The sequence below is a fragment of the Micromys minutus genome (assembly GCF_963924665.1).
Source record: "Micromys minutus genome assembly, chromosome: 18".
In the NCBI taxonomy this organism is placed as follows: domain Eukaryota; kingdom Metazoa; phylum Chordata; class Mammalia; order Rodentia; family Muridae; genus Micromys; species Micromys minutus.
Genome location: NC_137953.1, coordinates 32,238,965 through 32,259,272, shown reverse-complemented (window position 1 = coordinate 32,259,272; position 20,308 = coordinate 32,238,965). Strand labels below are relative to the sequence as shown.

The 20,308-nt window shown below is 45.8% G+C and overlaps 2 protein-coding genes across 3 annotated transcripts; both read left to right on the top strand.

Moving 5' to 3' along the window:
* Nucleotides 1-882: 882 nt before the first annotated feature.
* LOC308432458 (GTPase IMAP family member 1-like) lies at nt 883-6,029 on the top strand. Its single transcript, XM_080932202.1, has 3 exons — nt 883-980; nt 2,794-2,902; nt 3,943-6,029. The coding sequence occupies exons 2-3, from the start codon at nt 2,860-2,862 to the stop codon at nt 4,791-4,793; spliced, it is 894 nt and encodes a 297-aa protein (XP_080788328.1). The 5' UTR covers nt 883-980; nt 2,794-2,859; the 3' UTR covers nt 4,794-6,029.
* Nucleotides 966-18,047, top strand: LOC308432455 (GTPase IMAP family member 5-like). 2 transcript variants are annotated; one of them, XM_080932189.1, is made up of 5 exons: nt 966-980; nt 2,794-2,902; nt 7,296-7,506; nt 15,724-15,772; nt 16,472-18,047. In XM_080932189.1, the coding sequence occupies exons 4-5, from the start codon at nt 15,730-15,732 to the stop codon at nt 17,353-17,355; spliced, it is 927 nt and encodes a 308-aa protein (XP_080788315.1). In that variant the 5' UTR covers nt 966-980; nt 2,794-2,902; nt 7,296-7,506; nt 15,724-15,729; the 3' UTR covers nt 17,356-18,047. The 2 variants fall into 2 exon arrangements, with proteins under 2 accessions (XP_080788315.1, XP_080788316.1); XM_080932190.1 differs by lacking the exons at nt 966-980; nt 2,794-2,902 and adding an exon at nt 6,171-6,920.
* The last annotated feature ends 2,261 nt before the right edge of the window (nt 18,048-20,308 follow it).

Below are 20,308 nucleotides of genomic sequence, written 5' to 3'. Positions count from 1 at the left end.
CTCTACCCGATCCTGTGTTCTTTCTCTCTCAGGTGTAAATCCCAAGATAACTCCCCTATAGCTTCTTTCAGCACCATTATATCTCCACCTCAATAGTCCATGTGCCTTGGAACCAACCTTTACACACACACACACACACACACACACACACACACACACACACACACAAGAGTACATGTATGTTCATGAATACATACATAAAGATACATACACAGAAACATTGTTTATAATATTAATACATCAAAAGAGAAAAGTCATGCAATTACTACAACCATTAAAAGAAAGTTTAAAAATAACTCATACCTCCAAACAAAGCCTTTATTAGTGAAATATGAATGAACAAAATATGCATGCACTAATTTAAAGATCAATCACTAATAACCAATATCAGTCTTAGTGACATTAGATATTCTATTCTTTTTAAATGTCTCTTTTGTGGTTTTTTTTTTTTTTTTTTTTTTTTTTTTTTTGGTACTTTATAGAACCTAGGACCTTGTATATTCTAGTTAAAGGCTGCTAGGCAAATGCTCTATCAGTGAATTAAACCCCTAGCCTGTGGTTGGTTGTTTTGTTTTGAGATGGGGGTCTTAAGAAGAAAACAAAAACACCTCCTATCTTCCACCCCCCCCTCCACGTTTTGCTGTAGCCAATTCTAGAACAGAGTCAGACAAGGAAGGTTGTGGCAACCTGTTTGATACTAGTAACCATTTTGGAAACAGACAGCCTTTAGTCACAGAGAAGATTGAGTGTATGATTTCATAGAGGAATGCAAAGGCCACAACTGCATGGAAAATGTTTCTGTCTCTTTAAGCCATCATCATCCGGCCTTTCTCTCAGTTTCCTGATCTCTAAGACCCAGGCAAACTAGCGACTTCCTTTATGCTCAGCCCTAGGCACAAAGAGACTTCTGCACTCACAAGCGAAGGGAAGGCAGGAAGATGGGGCTTCTCTGGGCCCCTCCAGAGACTGTCAGCAGAAAGGTGAGCCTGGGGTGTTGAGTTTGGGTGGAGAGGAGGTTGGACCGTGAGACCGAAGTGTCTGCTGCCTATACACACTTGCACGGTACAAAGCACTATGCAGGTGCGCCCCGTGCTTGCGGCATGGGCAAGGGAAGGTTTCCAAATGTTTTAGGATGGTCTGCGTTTCAACCTGACAGGTTAGGAGTGCATACATCCTGGAACAAAACTTATCTCTTCCTACATTTCTTTCATACAGTAAGGGGGAAATGTATTTTAGATCTCTTTCCAGGGGCAAAGCATTGTGTATAAGTCACCCTTCCTCAAAATGCACAGTCAGCAAAGGCAAAAGATGCCTCGGTGTCTCTCTTTCAAGGCCATTCTTAGAGCAGAAGTCTCTTCTCACTGCCTGTAGGAGGGGCTCAGACCTGAGAGTGATGTAATTAGTCCCCACTTGTCATGTAAACCTTTGCCTCCTGATTTTGTCCCACTCCAACTACAAGGATACTTGTTTCTTTGTGTCTAGGGTTTAAGATATAGTAATTTTCAAGTTCTGGATGCAGATTAAGCTTGTGAGAAATACCCCATTTGTTGTATCAGAACTACTAAGGATGGCTCAAAATAATGTGATGTTGAGGGGAACACCTAAATATTTCTAAAAACAAACAAACAAACAAACAAACAAACAAACCCATCAAGCCTGTAGGCAAGAAACAGGACTATTCTTGGACTCTCTTAAGCATACAGAGCTACACGTGTTTTAAGTTCCCAGATAATAAAAACATTTATAACCAAGATTTCACTTGGTGTTTACTTTTCTCTTAGAAACTATTGAAAGGAAGCTCAGCCTCCACTCTGAACTCTGGGAAGTCCTGGTGTCCTGCCCTGGATTTCCCATGGAGTCTGTGTTCCTGTTTCCTCATTTTCCCCCAGCACAAGCTCCTTAAGCTCCCGCAGAAGCCTGGTTCATTTTCTCGGTCTTATAGCCATTTCTTCATTCCTGATCTGTGTCATTTATGGGCATTTGCTGATTTCTGCACATAAACCAGTGACATGGAAGTTCATAATGGGTTCTACTAAAGGCTTGGGGAGATGGAGGGATACTGGCCCAGCTTCTTTCCAAAGCCCTTCTGCAGGAAATGGACTATTGAGTTAACATTTCCCTTCTCTGTGTGCTGTGCCTACAGGAGGGAGAGAGGGAGGGAACAGTCACCCAGAGTAGAGACAAAGAGATGAACCCTGAGACAGCGGAAAAGGCAGATAAACACTCAGACAGGGATGTGAAAACCAAAGATATCACCAGAGAAAGGCCAGAGAGTGCTGGAGAGGCTGGATTTGATTTCTGAGCAGTCACTGGCTGAGACCTGTTAGCTGAATAAGAGGCTGGAGCAGCAGACTGAATGGACACTGCTTGGGCTTAGGGACTCCTGGGGTCAGGCGTACATGGCCCCAAAGTGCTTGGCTTCATCAAATCATGTTACAATTAGAACATAGGTGGTAGACAGGAAGTGCTTAAAGCAAAGGGCTTAGAAATCCATAAGACAACGTTGTGGAGTTGTTTCTCTCATCCACCTTTACTGAGGTCAGGAGAGCAGGCTCAGGTTGTAAAGCTAACACTGCAGCCGTCTTTCTGGTCCCTGTAGATGCTATTCTTCAAAATCCAGATGCTCTAAGAAGGAAGAGCAGCATGTATTATGTGAACAAAAGGTGCCTCCCACTTGCCTGTAAACTGAAGCACACACCTAATGTCCAGCTCCTTATCCACAGAAAGCCTTGCTTTGTAACTCCAGAGTCCCCGTTCTTTAGGTTTTGCCTGACTTTGCTGTGTTTTGCTCAGTTGCAGGGATGAGCACATGAATGAGAAAACCATCTGTCTCTCTCTTCTGAGAGCCTTCCAAGAAGCATGGGGGGAAGGAAGATGGCAAGAGATGAGGAAGGTGCCTATGGTAAGAGCCCTTCTCTGCAATGCTTTCTTGATGGTGTGTGTGAGCTCAGGGTAAGAAAGGGCGGAGCTTCCTCAGGTCTGGAAGCCCCTGGGATGAAACAGCAGAATCTGGGCCCTGCATGTGGCTGTGTCTCTGATACTGTCCTACTGGGAGCTCAGAGCTTTGAGCACCCTGACATTGGCTCTTGCAGAATGAAGGGAGGATCCTAAACTTACTCTGGTTTCCACAAAAATGACACAGGGCAGGGAATTCAGACCTAGAATGAGCTTTACTCACCTGGTCCCCAGTGTTAAAAGGACAGGGGATTAGCTGGGTGTCAGCATTTGGGGTGGGGGCAGGGAGATGACTGGGTGGGTAAAAGCACATGTTGCCAAACCTGAAGTGATTTCAACTCATGAGCTCACGTGATGGAGGGAACTGACCCCTTCAGCTTCCACGGGACATGGTGGTAGGACCCTCTAGTAAATAAAATGTAATAAAATATTCAAAGGGGGCTGCATTCTCTTTAGGGGCCTGGCTTAAGACAGGAGAGGTAAAAGAGGGAAGAAGGTGAACTCTCTTCGCTAACTCTCTAGCAACTCGGAGAAAGCGCCATGTTACCTCCACCTTTGATCTCTCTCCAAGAATGAGCATTTCCTGTGGTTACACAGGGAGCATGTGGTGGGCTGCAGTCAACCCCATTGTCTAGGATTGAAGGACTCCCCTGTGCTTGATGGTCCACGTCTCAGGGGAACATTAGTGTGTCAACTCAGCACCAGGTCGGCCTGTGGTCTGGACCGGAGACCCTGGTAAACCCAGAAGTTATAAAGGAATATTTTGTAAAATGACAGCGGAGCATCAGCTGGTATGCAGAAATCCGAAGGCAGAAAGGAGAGATGGGGAAGAACCTGAGCTCAGAGAGTCCAAAGCAGATGGGAGCACCAGGCTTCCAAGAGGAGCAGGCAATATGGGTCCTTCCTTGTATGCTGAAGGCTTGAATACAAGCAGTGTCCCAGAGAAAAGTCTGTCTCTGAGTCAGTATTGTCACATCTGATCCCCAGGCTCAGAAGAGGACTCCGGGGCCCCTCAGGAGCCCCAGATGAGGCTCATCCTAGTGGGCAGGACTGGGACCGGTAAGAGTGCCACTGGCAACAGCATCCTGGGCCAGAAGTACTTCCTGTCCAGGCTGGGGGCGGTGCCTGTCACCAGAAGTTGCACCTTGGCTAGCAGAAGGTGGGCCGGCTGGCAGGTGGAAGTGATGGACACCCCGGACATCTTCAGCTCCGAGACCCCGCAGACCGACCCCGGGTGCGTGGAGGCAGCCCGCTGCTTCGTGCTGTCGGCTCCCGGGCCGCACGCGCTGCTGCTGGTCACCCAGCTGGGTCGCTTCACTATGCAGGACAGTCAGGCGCTGGCTGCGGTGAAAAGGTTGTTCGGGAAGCAAGTGATGGAGCGCACTGTTGTGGTGTTCACGCGCAAGGAAGACCTGGCCGGAGACTCCCTGCAGGATTACGTGCGCTGCACAGACAACCGGGCGCTGCGGCAGCTGGTGGCCGAATGTGGGGACCGCGTGTGCGCCCTCAACAACCGCGCCACAGGCAGCGAGAGCGAGGCTCAGGTTGAGCAGTTGCTGGGCCTGGTGGCAAGCTTGGTGAGGGAACACGGGGGCGCGCATTACTCAAATGAGGTGTATGAGCTGGTGCAGGCCATGCGATACGCTGACCCCCAGGACCAACTCACCAAGGTGGCAGAAATGGTTACTGCGCGCATGCAGAGGCACACCAGTTTGCTAGCTGGGCTTTGGAGATGGCAGAAATCCCACAGGAAGGGATGGAGACGGGGTGTGACTATCTTCCTGGGTGTGGCCTTCTTAATTTACCTATTGCTCTACAGAAAGGTCCCAGGCCTTTAGGGACCAGAGTAATAGGTAAAGCTGGTCTTAGGAGGTGTTATGAGTAGAAAGATCTTTTAAAAAACTGAATGCTTAGAATTCTGCTCAGAGCTTTAGTGATTCACAGTGCGGGAACATGGCATCAGCTTTGCTAAGGCTCTGTTGTGCTGAGTCTCAGCTTTAACTACATACATTCAGAGTTTTAAAAATAAAATTGCCTAAATGATGCTTCCTTTAGACATTTCATCATCCCTGTGGGCCATCTTTCCCTTAAAATAGTAAAACACACCCCATAGCTTGTAAATGGGAGCAGAAATCACAACGAAAAGAGAACACACATTTTCTTTTCTTAAAAAAAAAAAAAAGAATGTTCTTATTTATTCCTTGAGAGTTTCATATACTATATTTTCATCATATTCTCTCCAAGTTCTGCCAAATCCTCCCCACTTCCCTACTCACAGAACTGCATGGGGTTTTGTTGTTGTTGTTTTGGTTTTCTTTTTGTCTTAAAAACCAAACAACATGAAGTCCGATATACTGAGCATGAAGCCTGCCCTGGGGTGTGGTTTATATACCCAGTGTCACTTCATTGAAGAAAATTGATTTTTTTTCTCCTAGGATCTCCTGACTGGAGTGGGACTTTGTGCCCAGTAACCTTTGTGGGGATTTGCATTGTGCTTACACTTGCTCAGGTGTTGTGTACCTGGTCACACTCACCGTGAGCTTGTGTGTACACCTGCCCTATTGTATCTGGGAAAGTTTCCTTAAAGTCATCCACGACCTTTTGCTCTGACACTCCCTCTCCCCTCTTTTCCACAGACATGAGATAAGCCAGTCAGGGATTTTCTTCCAGTGTTTAAACCAAAGCACAGGGGCTGGAAATTGGCTTCACCAATCAACATTAATAATGAGCGTTCAAAAGAACACTTGCCATGACTTTTTCGGGGGGTGTAATTTGTTCCTCTGTAAAAAGATATTAAAGGTTCTTTTTTAACGGGATTATTTCAAGATGGACTTGGTGACACATGTCTGCTAGGAGGCATAGCAGGGGACACATGTTCCTCTCCCAGGGCCCTTGGTTCAGTTCTTAGTACTGGGTGGTAGTGGTCTTGACCTTGGTGGGGTGATGTGAGCTCTGACCTCTGGCAGGTTTCTGACAGATTCTGAGCCTTTCTGAAGAGTTAAGAGGGAAAAGGTGAATAAAAATCAAATGGAAAAAAAAAAAAAAAAAAAAAAAAAAAAAAAAAAAAAAAAAAACTCTTCAATGGGAGTGAAACTATCCCTCGAAATTCTCTTTTCCTTTTTTTTCTTAAAATAAAATAAAATAAAATAAAACCCCAAACTGGTAGAATCTTTTGTTTTTTTTTTTCTCTTTGCCTTTGCTTTGAGATGTATATCTTAAAAAACAACAACAACAAAAACTGTTTTTCTGGAGTTGAGGAATGGGAGGATCTTGTGCACTGAGCATCCTCTCTTTGAAATGCAAACATCAAAAAAGGTCAGACCCTCCCTGGCTCCCTGGGAAGGTGGGTCTAATTTAGGTTGAAGCCTGACTGCAGGGTCCTCCCTGTTGCAGACCTTCCTCTTGCCCTAAGGACATAAAAAGCTACTAGCAGCTAGCTGACACAGTTGGTCTCTACCAGGCTTAGGATAAAGGACAGCGACATTAATAAAGAATGCTGACACATCTTCTTGAGGCAGAGCTAAGGCTTTTTATTAGACTGACACAGTGGTCTAGGTTGGCTTCTAACTCAAGGCAATCCAGCCTCCCTGACAAACTGGGATAAGAAAAGGCCACTACGCTCAGCTTGAGTGATGTCTTCTCTTGTAAATACATGCAAAGGGCTGTTTCTACCTGGCTTTAAACTAACTCTGTTTTCCCTCCTTCCATCTCTCCTTCACCTCCTCCTCTCCTTTCCACCACTTCCTGTGCAGTCTTTTAGTGTGTCACCTCCCTTGACCCCTTGAAACCCTGAGAGCCAAGTGTACTTCCCTGACAACAGAAAGCATCATGGGGGAATTCTTTGAGACGAGAATCGCCCTGCATAAGCCAGCAGTGTGTTTTATGTTCAAGGCTTAAACTTAACAGGTACAAAGGTAGAAAAAGAATACTTCACCCTGCTTCCAGCCTGTCTGGACATTCCACAGGTGAGAAACTCCACAACGACCACCTATGGCTCTGTCAAATAGCAAAGGGGTAGCCAGCACAGGGTCTCCTGTCTGAGCTTAGCTGTCATTTGAGAGGGGGCAGCCCAGGTTTCTGTTCCTTTTTAGGAGTTCTAAGGGCAGAGCCTGTGACCTGGGACCCAGGGGCTTGGGAACACACGGATGCTCAGTTTGGGTGCTGATGGTAAACCTGGGGCTCAGCACATTCCAGCCACAAGAGGGCTTCTCAGCGTCAGGTTCCCAGGACTGTGCACTCAACACCCCCCCCCCCCCCAGGGGAAATTAGTAGGGTAGTGAGGCTTTCTACAGGAAGTGGCCATTTACTAAGGCTGTTCTGTGTTCTGGCGGATGTTCAAGGTTTTTATACCTACCTACTCACCGAGGAAATACGGTCTGCAGTGTGTTCCGTCACCATGGATTTTCTTCTTTTCCTGACTTCGGACTCTGGATTCACAGCCCTGCAAGTAACTGTTCTGTGAGAGCATCGCTCGGTCTACCACCTGCCTGTAAAGGACCCACCACGGTGCTGAAAGCCACTTGGGAAGACAGGAAGCTGCTGCGCACTCTGGTGAGCTTGGTGTGTTGGGTTTCCTGGACAGTGAGAGAGAAGTGAATTTATTGTTGGCGACAGCATATGGTGGGACCTGAACCTTTCCACCTACCTGAGGGTGCCACCATTCCTAGGCCCTAGGCCATCTCTCCTCCTTGCCTTTCTGAAACCCTCAGATAACGAAGATGATCGAATGATCTTTCCCCTTTGATGGAGGAGTAACTAAAGTCCCAGTGCCCACAGGCTTTCCCCAAGCTCCCCCAGAAGGTAGAGTACATTTCTCCATTTTTACCCCAGACTCCCCAAAGCATACCTAGGTCAGAAAGGCCTCACCTGAAAGAGGGCCAGATGGGTTCTTAAGGCTGTACAGGCCAGAGTGAAATTTCTATGTTCCCTCTTATATGATCTAGCCCTTCCCTAGAAGACTGGTCAGTGAATTCTATCTTAGGACCTTTTTCTGTAAACCACCCCATTATTCATGGCCAGCTATCCCACACTTCCCTTAACACACCCCAAGAAGCTGTGATGTGTCAACAGCCTTGTGATTAGGACATATTTGAACATTCCCCTTGTCAGCTGAACTTTATAGGAGAGGGTACTGTTTTCTGGACTCTTGGCCACTATCCTACCCTGTGATTTTTCGTACCTGGACATAAAGGAACGGGGTGGGGGTGGGGGGCAGAGAGGTGGAGCAGATGACAGTGAAAATGTTTGTTTTGTTTTTAGTTGTGTGAGGGAGTGCACTGGTACCACTGGACACTTGTGGAGATCAAAGGCAAATTTCAGAAGTCATTTCTACCCGTCTGATTGGGAACGGCTTCTTTCTTGTTTCTTGCCATACCCTGGGCTAGCTGGTCTGACAGCTTCTGGCTGATTCTCCTATCTCCAGTGGCTGCCCCGATGTGTATAATGCTGGGATTACAGACACAGGCCAGCACGTCCAGCCTTTTATGCAGGTTCTGGGCCTCAGTTAAGTCTTCATGCTTGTGTATCAGGGGCTTTGGCCTGAGAGGCATTGTTGCCAGGCTGGTACTTAATAAGGAAGACAAGAAAGACCATCTCTCTCACCTTCATGACTGAGCTGTGTTCTCATTTTTGGTAAAATAAGTTGTCATGGTAAGTTGGCTTGGCTGTTTCCAGACAAGGATGGGCATTCGGATTTGTGCTTCTGCCTCCTTCTTATTAATACCTTCCTGCTGCCCCTTGTCAACCGCCACTGCACACGCATTGGGGGAAATTAGCAGAATCTTCCCTTCGTAGAAGAAATCCACCTCCATTCTCATTCATTCTCAGTCTCCCCAGAGTTGTGGACTCTGTAGGCCAACAGCCACACCCCTTCGTGGCTACCGCACTTCTCCCCTTCCCTCTCCTTCTAGGCTGGTGACTGACTTCTCCTGTTTGCTCTGTGACTCATTTTAATTTCTCTATCTTATGCCCCTGCCTCACCTCTGGGCATTTGGAGATTTATTCATATCTGCCAATTAGTTGTTCTTCAGTGGAACATATGTCCATTGTAGTCTGTATGATTTCTCAGAAACGGATTCGGAATCTTCCCTGCTAATCCTGCTAAGTTTGGGTATGACAGTCACACTGCACACGTGCAAGTGACACTGAGATCCAAAGTCAGGTTCAAATTGAAATCCTTCAAAACAGAACAGATACCTCCCATGTAGTCAGAAAAATTATGGGCCATGGGTGGAACAGGAATAGAGTTTTCATAATCTCTGACTACTTCACACTTGCTTTGGGGTGACATTTCTTCAGTGAACTTAGAAAAATGGGAATAGACATTTTTGTCCAGTCTTAGAATTGGCTGTTTCCTTGTTGTCCAGGGTCTGTGGAACCCTCTGAGGATAGGTCAGAAGGAATAGGTCCAAGAGAAGTGTCTGCATCTGCGAGAGAAGGCCGAAGCATCTGTAGATTGTTTCTCTGGAGCTGTTCTAAATGTAATAAGTGCCTGGACTTGACAAGATGCTGGAACACACACACATACACACATATACACGCACACACACATATAGGCATTATAGGTAGAGATTAAGTATGTTTGGGAGAAAGAAAATTTTTGCAGGAGTGGCTCTAATGCTAGCAGTCCTCCTTTTTTCATATCATAAAAGGCAAGGGGGAGGGGGAGGCCAAAGGTGAAAGGGGAATAGGGGTGCTGTGTCTCTTAGGTTACTTCCTGCTGTCTTGGGTTGTCATCAATTTTGGGGAGTAGCTACTTTCACCATCAGGGTCCACTTGGTAAACGTTCACATCAGGGTCTTCCATGGACAGTGGCTGCTAATCCTGTAACAGGAACTGATTAATAGTTTGGTTAGAAATTTTCTGTATCTGTTGTTGAAAGGATGTAGAAACAAGATTAATGAGGCAGACAGAGTATAGTAACACCAGGAAGACGACTAGGAAAGGCGTTATGAAAGGGAGTATCCACTTCCACATAGGGTTTTCAAAAACCCAGGAACTGGAGGCCTCACGTTTCTTGGAATTTTGTATTTCTCACTAACCTGGATTGGTTGACATAGAAACAGCATTTTTCTTGGAGGAACAGGTAAAGATCACCTTCTTTAGCTGTCAGGACGTCCAGCCCCCATCGATTTGGAAGCACCACAGCAACAACTCCGGTCTCCCACCTGGGATTCTATGGATCTTATATGTAGAAAGATTGTGTATGCCTTGTTTTGCTGGTAGAAGAAGTGATGGAGCCATGATCCTAGCATATATTTCTGGAAAGACCAATATGGGTAACCCCACATTCATCTGGCCATTTTTTATAATCATCTTTTGTCTGGTCAAAGAGAAAGCAAGTAAAGAGATCATAATATTTAGATGGGATGACCAATGCAGGGATAACAGCAGTTTGGATCAGTTTTTAGTATCCAGACACGGAGCAGTTTTCTGACCCTATTTGGAAAAACTGTTATCTGTGTGGTTTGGAACAAATGATGAGATGGAAGGGTTGGGGATGGGGGACCTCTTTCCATTTACCAGACCACTGGCAGTAAAGATCCCAAAAAATGATCTAATGTGCCGTTATGTGGCAAGTTTTTGAATCACTGTCTCATGGATATTGGTCTAGACATTATTGTAAAGGTGTATAAGTTTTGATGTCTTCAGATGAGGTGATAGGTTTAAAGAGTTGAATTTTCCTGGAGACATCCCAGTGGGGAGCCTGGTAGTACATTTGGAGACATTGAGTTACCCGTCGGAAAAGCTATTGAGTTATCATGTACCAGTATCCCAGTGGGTAATTCAACAGCGACAATCTGCCAAGCCCAAGGGTCTGAGTGGTCACTTAGACTCCCTGGGGCTATATGTGATGGGTCTGGACCTGACAGAAATTGTTCCTGCCCAAGCCTGGGAATTTCCAGTTGGCTTCCAGAGCCCTGGGTAGAGGGGCCGAGGAACAGTTTTCAAGGGAACTTCCAATGGTCGAAGTCTTATTTTGGACCTTGGCTGTAGTGGACCAACCCTCCTACCCCATAAAGGCTGGCTAAATCTTATCTGGGAAATTGGGGGTCCTCCTTGCCAACTGGAGGAATAAACCTATCAATCTGTCAGTGTTTGCGTGAGAACTTTAGCCTCGGTCTGATATCAGGAAAAGTGAAACACTGTGGTTGATGAAGGCCTGTCTAAGTGATCTATCTGTGTGGCAGGAGGAATCTCACCCTTTGGAATAGGTAGTGAGTTTTAGGCAGACATACTTATCTGGGTGGAGTTTTATTTGGTCCGTGAGAGGTAGATCCTAGTGATTATAAGTTTACAAAAGAGATAATAACATAAGTTAACATAAACATTTTTTAAGATGAGCTTTTTGTGGAGCAGAAGAAACAAAAATTTGTGATTATATATTAGGATTGTATAATGGAAAAGAAAGTTTAGCAAGAAGAGGAAACATGAAGCATTAATAGAACCCGACTTTAGGTAAGGAGGTAACCAATTATATTTGTGAAAGCTTGTATCTGAACTAGTTGTGAGAAACTAGAGGTCTGTTTCTTTTAGTTGTCAGGCTGCAGTTACCTTAGTTGTCAATGTAGTCAGAAACCTGGGTAAGAATAAACTATGATCTAGCAGTCACATATCAATTTAAAAAATGACAGTCTATTAGCCAACAGTTCTCTGTGGTCTCTGTTGTCTTCGTGGTAACTTGGGCGAGTCAGTCTGGCTTTCAGGCCCAGAAGACACAGGGCTTTTTATTTGTGGACTGGATACTTGTAACATGAGAAATGACACACCTGTATCTAGATAAATAATTTGACTCTGAAAGTATCCAGTTCTGTCCACTGTGTTTCTCAGTGACTATAATACCACAACCCAGGGAGTCTCTTGAAGCAGTGTTCATATCTTCTGAGACCTTGTGGGGCCAACTGTTAAAGGCTTCTGGAGATTCTGTCCATGATAAACTTACATATATTAATAATTACCAGACTTCTGACAAGACTGAGGGCTTCATCTATTGGTTACATCTAAATAGAGCACATCATAACTTAATGGCAGTAGGAAAAAAAAACATTATTTATCAAGACAGGATAAGATTTAAAAAATCTTAAATCACTTTGACAAGTTCTTTTAAGTAGAGGAGAAAAGGAATAAAAAGCTGTGCTGTGCTTGAGACTGTAACAGGGTGGATTCAGGCCATGACACTGAGCAAGAAAGCAAGCCTTGGGAACATGACAGGCGCGGGCGGGCACACTTAGGGGCAGTTGAGGCACCGGGTCCTCGTACAGGTAGTTCTGTAGCAAGCATGGCTAGGACCCAGGCAGGTGGGTCCTGCTTCCAGCCGGTGCTGCCCTGCCCCTCGGTGGGAAGGGGAAGGGAAATCCCTGAACTACCAAGATCTTGTAGTTGTAGAAGGGCCCAAATAAAACCACCGCCAAACGCACAGTGTTTATAGCAAAAAAAGTCAGAGCTGCTTTTCCCGAGGCTGAGCTGAGAAGACTGGGCTCAGCATGCGAGGGAAAGCAAGTCTCACAGACAGAGTCCTCTAACCAGGGACTGCAGTGGCAGGCAGAGCACAGAAACAGAGTCCCAGACACACACACACACACACAGAGAGCTCACACACACTTGGGAAGGAGGATGGTTGTGCTCAAGGAAACCAATCTCACAGAGTCTCTAGCAGGAGGCAAGGGGTGGGGCCAGACCAGATCTTCCCGGACAGAGCTCAACCACTCAGGAGGAAGGATGGTTACCGGAATGGTCACAAAGGGGAAATCGAGTCCTGGTAGTCACCAATTTTCCTGCTGCTGCAAACCAGCGCTATAGAGGTCAAAGCGGTGGGTGGAGCACAGAAGCCCTGAGAAAAACGGGCTGCAGATAGATGGTTGCGAGAGCACGTGGGAAAGCAAGTCTCACAGACGGAGCCCCTTGCAGGACACAGGGCCAGGACCAGACCTACTCTTCCTGAATAGAACCCACAGGAGCTGCATCCACACAGCAGCAATGAGGGAAGGAGCCTACACTAACAAGGGAGTGCCAGCTTAGTGGCCATGTAGAGATATTGTTTTGCTTACTGTAAATTAGACCAAAACAGCTCAGAAAATAGGGACAGGCAGCAAAGACCGATAGACCCATGGGTGTGAGTAGGAATTAATCGTCCTTATCAGCTCTGGGGTTACACTTGAAGGCAGGGTTCCTGAACCAGAGAGCAGTTCACCCAGGTCTGGCCTGGCATCTTCATCAGGGAAAATTCTAGAACAAGGATCAGTGAAAAGATTCATTCCCTGGGGTAGCTCCAAGCTTAAGAACTCGTCCCTGGAAACATGTAGATGGAGGGGGGGGGTAGTGAGCCTTGGAATGTAAACCTGCAGAGTTTCTCAATCCAAGTCACGGCACCAATGATGCGTTTATAAAATGATAAAGAAAAGCTATGTCCCCAGTTTTGGCACCAATGTTAGGCAAAAGATGAAGAATAGAGGGGATATGTTCTGTGGAGGTGTGGTGAGGTATGGAGGAAAGGGAGATGCCTGTGGCAGACCCAATTTGGGCATCCCTTCCCTCTGAGGGACCAGCCACACGACGGTGTAGTATAGAATAGAGTTTCTTCAGGGGCATGGGGAGGGGAGTTGAGAAGGTAGTAGGGGGGGGGCAAGTGCCAGGTAACTGAAACAGAGCTTTAGTAGAAAGATGCTCTATGATTTGAAGAATTCTAATAAAAATCTGGATATAGCTAACAGTAGTCAGAACGGCGTATGAGAAATAGCCATGAGAGCAAGAAAAGAAGGGGAAAAAGAGTGGGAAGGGAAGGGAGGGGAGGAGAAGGAAAGGAAAGGGAAGAAGTGTATGCCAAGGTGGGCAGACAGAGAAAGAGGGAGGTGGAGAAGGGAGATAGAGGAAAAGAGGGAGATGCCTTATGATATTCTGACAATGTGAAAATAATCGATAGTTTTCTATGATGAGGTCCAAAAAAAGTTTTTTTTGCCCAAAATAAAATTGTGAAAGACAATGTAACAGAAGCATGCTATGTAGCACATGTGCTATGAAGTATTGTAAATCCAGCAACCAGTCCTATGTCTGTAAGGGTAATTACCATAGAGTGTGCCGTTTGGGGATTTTTCCGGTCAAGCAAGGGCTGACTCAGTTCACTCCGGGTGATGGTCATATCCATCCAGCTAACAGAAAATCTGTGCTCTAGGAGAACTGTTCAACGGGAGTGCTGAGGAGTACCTATAAGGACTATTTTATAGCCTCCTTTGTTGTTAAAAGCAACAATTTCAGAGTAGTTTAGATATCCGTTAATAAGAAAATGAATGTTGCAAAAATGACATTTATATAAAGGTTTAAAATAAAATTATCTAAGTGTGTATATGCAAATACATATTAATATGCTTATAAAAAGATAAAAAGAGTGGAGATACGTTCTATGGAGATGTGGTGAGGTGTGGGGGGAAAGGGGTGCCTCTGGGAGGCCCATGTTGAGGTATCCCTTCTCCCTGAGGAACCAGCCACATGATAGTATAGTATAGAATATATTTTATTCAGGGCATGGGGAGGGGAGTTAAGAGGGTAGTATTGGCAGAGGGGGTATGGGGGATGAGAAGGAGAAGGAGGAGGAGAAGGAAAGGAGAAGAAGCAGGCCACAAGCATGTGGAGAAAGGGAGAGAGAGTTGGGGCAAGAAGGCAAGAGCAAAAGAGGAGCAAGAGAGCAAGAGAGTGAGGAGGGGGCAAGAGCCCCTTTCATAGTGCCAGGCCTACCTGGCTATTGTCAGGTAACTGTGAGGTGGAACTTAGGTAGAATGCTAACACATATAAAACACTTACAACATATAAAAGCATCAGATTAAGGCCAGACAGAGAGTGAGACAAAAGATTGGGGAAAACACCAAAAACCATGAAGCAAATCTGTGAGGTCTTCATTTTTAAATCAGGTCATGCAACTACAGCAGATCACTTGTGTTGATTGCAAATGGTGGCTATTGAGTTTTATTATATGTTTTCTTTCATGCACATTTTTCCAAGTAAAAATCAAATGTTTAAAAACTAGATAACATAAGCCAGGATCTCACCCAGGGACGGTTGGTGTCACAGGCTAGCCCTTCCTGTTGTGCTTCCATTTTATCACACCAAAACCAGCAAATCAACATTACAGCGCTTTGCACAGAATATGTAGGCCAGGCCCAATCCAGTTCCTGGCTGAATGTGCTAAGATATAAAGATTGTGATTATTGGTGAACTAGGACCTCAGAACCAGGCAGGGAAGATGACTTGTCTGACCTCCTCCTTCTCGGGTCAGTTCTTGAAGAAGTTGCCGAAGGAAAGTATGCTTCTTCTCCTCTGTAACATTTTCTGGAAACACATGGTACTTTAAGCACATCAATGTTATCCACAGCAGGGTGATTGTTTTCTCTAGTCTGGCAAGTTCACCAACTTTGGCTCAGGTTTTGCTTGTTGTTTGTTAGTTTTTGGTTTGGTTTGTTCTGGTCTAGTTGCTGTGCACAGAAGAATGCTTCCCACAGTTTTACTTTCAGCTTGAGGAAGTAGGTAATCAGTAGTGAACATCCTTAGTGAGCATCTGAGGTGAACTTCAAGTAAGGGAAAACAATAGTAATAGCTCATTAGTCTGGGATGACACCACCTCAGTACAGCGGTTACAGATGTTTGAAAGTAACACATAGGTGGGAGAGTTAGCTATGGAACTGGCCACCCAAGGATAGCTACCCTTAGTTACCTGAGTCAAGGTGCCTTACCAGTCCCCGCATGGACCTGACTTTAATTGCTTTCCCATTTTTGTTCCAGAAGAGAATGGAAGACCCTCAGAAGAGCACACACCAAACTACAGTTAAAGGTAAGAAAACACCAAGGTCCTAAGAGATTGAGAATTGGAGGGAGTAACTTCCTCGTCCCTCTTCAAAACAGGCGCGGATTCTCAGTTAAGATCTAGAAAGAAAGAAAAGGCAGCTGGTCTCGGTCCCTCCTGTCCCAGTTCTATTGTGTCCCCCCCTCGTCTCAAATTCAAGGGCCACTTTGCTTCCTAGTATATCCAGCCAGCTCTGAAGATGAGTCACTGTGGCTCTTCCATCTGAAATACCTTCTGGGGTAGGAGGCACATGCTGAGTACATTTATGCAGTCTGTCTAGAGAATTGTGGGTAAGGTGATTCTGTTCCGTCACTTGTGACTTCTCATCCATCTCTGCCTTCTTCTAAACTCATACTTATTTCATGACGAGTTTTCTGGGGCGCTTCTCTGAGCATATTTCTGGGGAGAGCACAGGACATTTTCTTCAGAAATGACCTATTTGTTTTGGTTCAGATAGAACAGTCTGTCCTTTCTGTGACACTTCTACCCCTTGGCTGTGACTCCTAACAGGGATTCTGTGAAAGTCAAGAGCCACCTAAAATTATAGGCAAACAGTTGAGAGCATTGAATAATGCCTATTTTGTTCTGGGATGGAGGACCATTGCTTTGAAGAACTATCCACAATAAACCATGACCTCAAAGTCATAAGAATCACTAAGTGAATCATTAACTTTCTCTTGTCCACAGGACAAGAAGCCTACTGTATAGAAGAATCTAGCTGCCTGAGGATCCTCCTGGTGGGCAAATCTGGCAGCGGGAAAAGTGCCACAGGGAACAGCATCCTCCAAAGACCAGCTTTCGAGTCCAGGCTCAGAGGCCAGTCTGTGACCAGGACCAGCCAGGCAGAGATGGGCACATGGGAGGGAAGGAGCATCCTGGTGGTGGACACGCCTCCCATCTTTGAGTCAAAGGCTCAGAACCAAGACATGGACAAGGACATTGGAGACTGCTACCTGCTGTGTGCCCCAGGACCCCATGTGCTGTTGCTGGTGACCCAGCTGGGACGCTTCACAGCTGAAGACGCCATGGCTGTGAGGATGGTGAAGGAGGTCTTTGGGGTTGGGGTCATGAGGCACATGATTGTCCTCTTCACCCGCAAGGAAGACCTGGCAGATACGTCCTTGGAAGAGTTTGTGACCCACACTGACAACCGCAGCTTGCACAGACTGGTTCAGGAGTGTGGGAGGAGGTACTGTGCCTTCAATAACAGGGCTTCTGGGGAGGAGCAGCAGGGGCAGCTGGCAGAGCTCATGGCTCTGGTGAGAAGGTTGGAACAGGAGAATGAGGGCTCCTTCCTCAGCAATGACCTCTTTGTTTATGCTCAGGTGTTCCTTAGAGGTGGCTACAATGAGCACCAGGAACCATATCGGTGCTACCTGGCCAAGGTGAGGCAGGAGGTGGAGAAGCAAAAGCGAGAGCTGAAGGAACAGGAGGGCAGCTGGGCAGCCAAAATGCCTTGCACAGTCAGGTCCTGCTTGGCCCCCCACACTGCAGTATCTGCTCTTCTGATTTTAGTTGGTCTGACTCTTTTCACCCTTTTAATTTACTTGTATATAAGCAGGTGGAAATGAGCCTTTCTGGGTCATTTCTGCCATCATCCCTGTCCCCCAAGGTTCCCCCATTTCTGTGTCAGGAAACTTCAGTCTTCAATTGATTTCACTCTCATTTGACTCTTGCGGATCAGACAAGCCACAACTCTTCTTAATACCGTTAGGTAAATGAAGTATGGAAGAAGTATGTATTCCTATCTTTGTTGAAGTTGTGAGGATAGATGATGATAAAGGTCTGGGCCTTGCACAAAGGAAGATGCATGGAGTGTGTGGCAGTGGGTGTGTCTCACCTAGAGCCCCACTTCCTACAGATGTGGTGTCTAGAAGAGAAACACACAAAGCTGAGAGCAGAGTCCTGTTTTAGTCACCAGTACATCTTGACTGCACGGTACCTATGAAATCAGAATTCCATCATCTGTCTACCCCTGAGAAAGATAAAAACAGTATGCATGAAGCAGAGGACTCTTGTAGAGAGCCATTTGTGCCACACCCAAACATGGCGCCGGCTTCCCGCCAAGGACTCAGCAAACAGAGCTGTTGCCCAGCCAAGAGACTTAGAACGCATGCGCCACATACGTCATAGCCCGCTCTCGGGGCATACTATTGAGTTACTGGAGGGCACACCAATCAGGTAGCGACACGAGTCTCCTGGGCATATATAAGCAATGCTTTTCTCTCCCACATGGAGAAGTCCCCTGCTCAAAGGAGAAGTCCCCTGCTCAAAGGAGTAAGTCCCCTGCTCAGGAAGATCCCCTGCTCAGAGTATTGTACAATAAAGGTTGTTTGCAGAAGAATCCTGTTGTTGCACGCCTTTTCCTGCCGGCGGGACGTGGGGCGCGCGACAGACTCTGAAGGTATAAAAGAGACTGAGGTCAGAGGCCAGGACATGATGGGGACCAAGTGAAGAGGTTACAAGGGTAGGGTGGGTTTTGCACCATAAAAAGCTGGGTCAGCAGTCAAGAAACACAGGAGCCAGAAAGTCTATGATCAGAGATAAAAAGGGCTTGGAAAATTGTGTACCAGGCATTATAGGCCCTCAACAACACACGTGCAGGCACAAGTCACTATAATCAAGAGGCCATGCATTTATAAACCTGATAAGCACTGAGTTTTGAAGTACCTGTAATTTTCATATGTGTAACTAGAACATTGTTCTCCTGAGTCCTTCAGCCATTAAAAAAAAAAAGATGAAGATGGGTTGGAGAACAGGTACAGGAATTAAGATTAAATGCTACTCTTCTAGAGAACTGGAGTTTGAATCCCAGTACCCAATCTGGCATCTCCCAACTACCATGGACCACCCCAGGCAGGTGTGGGAGTCCCTGAGATGTGGGTCCTCGAAGACCAGGTGGGTGAGAATTTGGTGGTGACAAACAGAAACCAACAGGCAGCTTGAATCTGAGGGTATTTTGCAGCTTTCTGTTAGGAAAAAGATAAAGAAAGTAGGGGGGTATGTTCTATAATGTGTGGTGAGGTGTGGGGGAAAGGGGTGCCTCTGCTGGACCCATGCTGAGGCATCCCTTCCCCATGAGGGACTAGCCACACAATGGTATAGTATAGAATCGAGTTTATTCAGGACATGGGGAGGGGAGTTAGGGGGTAGTAAGGGCAGAGAGAGAGGAGTAGAGAAGTAGAGGCCGGCAATGAGCATGTGTAGAGAGAGAAGGGGGAAGGGAGTGGGGAGAGGAGGGACAAAGGGGTAAGAGCAAGAGAAGAGAGAACAAGAGCAAGAGAGGAGAGCAAGAGGAGGGGGCACGCAACCCCTTTTATAGTGCCAGGTAACTGTGGGGCGGAGCATACTTAGCTGTTGCCAGGTAACTGTGGGGTGGAGTTTATGGAATCCTAACACTTTCAAACATATATGCATAGAGAAACAGTTATTACAACGTTAAACAATGTGTCCAATGAGGCAGTCACAAAGAATAATGATCATAATCATGTGGCACAAGAAAATACTAGTCATTCACGTATTACAACTTCTAACAAGTAAGTCCAAAGAATCAATTATGAATGGAACAGATAACATCATTATGACTTAACAGAATCAAGCACAAAAGTTACTTATAGTTAATGGCATACTCCCCAAGAGCGGGTTCATAAGGTCTTCATGGACACTTGTTAATAATATCTAAGTCCTGAACAAGTTAATACATTTCTATGGGTAACCATTACCTAACATCTAGCTCCTTCCTTGTAAAAATCCTCAAAGTCCAATTTAAAACTATTTTTAATTCTTCTCTAAAAATAATGCTTTCTTTACCAATGTGTCAAAGCCCACCTCAACCACACACACATAGCCATACAAGATCATTTATGGTTGGAAAACTTTGTCTGTCTTATGACTATTATGTAATTTTGTAAATGATTTGTGAAGTAAAACACCCCCTTCCCTGGAGATGAGGTCATAGTCCCAGTCTGGGCTATCAGGGCCATCTCGTAAATATAGAAAAGGAATAGAAGAAGATAAAGCAGACAAATTTGGGCTCAATGTTTTTCTTCAGCAGAGAGCGCCACACAGGTTCCAGGAGACCTCTTTCCTTTGGAGTCTGTGCCTCAGTATGTGGAACTTGTCACACAGAATCTCCTGAGGTTGGTGTGGCACACAACAATCTCTAATTCCAGCTCTGGGAGATTCCATGTGCTCTTCCAACTTCCTCAGCTGTGCACTCACACGTGCACACCCCCACAATGACACAGATCTTAATATATATACTTATTTTTTAATGTGAAAATCAAGTTAGAAAAATGGCTCAGAGGGTAAAAGTATTTGCCAAACTAGTGTCCACATAAAATCCTAGCTCAGTGGCATACTTCTGGAAGTCCAGAACTAGATGGGAAGAGAGATAGGTGGATCCCAGGGGCTCTCTGGCCAGCCAGTCTCATGGAAATTGTGTGTTCCAGGCTTGGAGAGAGAAATATTGTGGAAAAAAAGTTATCCAAGGAAGTGAAAAAAATTTACAATGGAAATTGTGAA

Excerpts from the sequence above, each read along its gene's own strand:
- LOC308432458 (XM_080932202.1), top strand. The coding sequence starts at position 2,860 with ATGGGGGGAAGGAAGATGGCAAGAGATGAGGAAGGTGCCTATG. Across the intron at positions 2,903-3,942 it reads AGATGAGGAAGGTGCCTATG|GCTCAGAAGAGGACTCCGGG; the intron begins GTAAGAGCCCTT and ends TCTGATCCCCAG.
- LOC308432455 (XM_080932189.1), top strand. The coding sequence starts at position 15,730 with ATGGAAGACCCTCAGAAGAGCACACACCAAACTACAGTTAAAG. Across the intron at positions 15,773-16,471 it reads ACACCAAACTACAGTTAAAG|GACAAGAAGCCTACTGTATA; the intron begins GTAAGAAAACAC and ends TCTTGTCCACAG.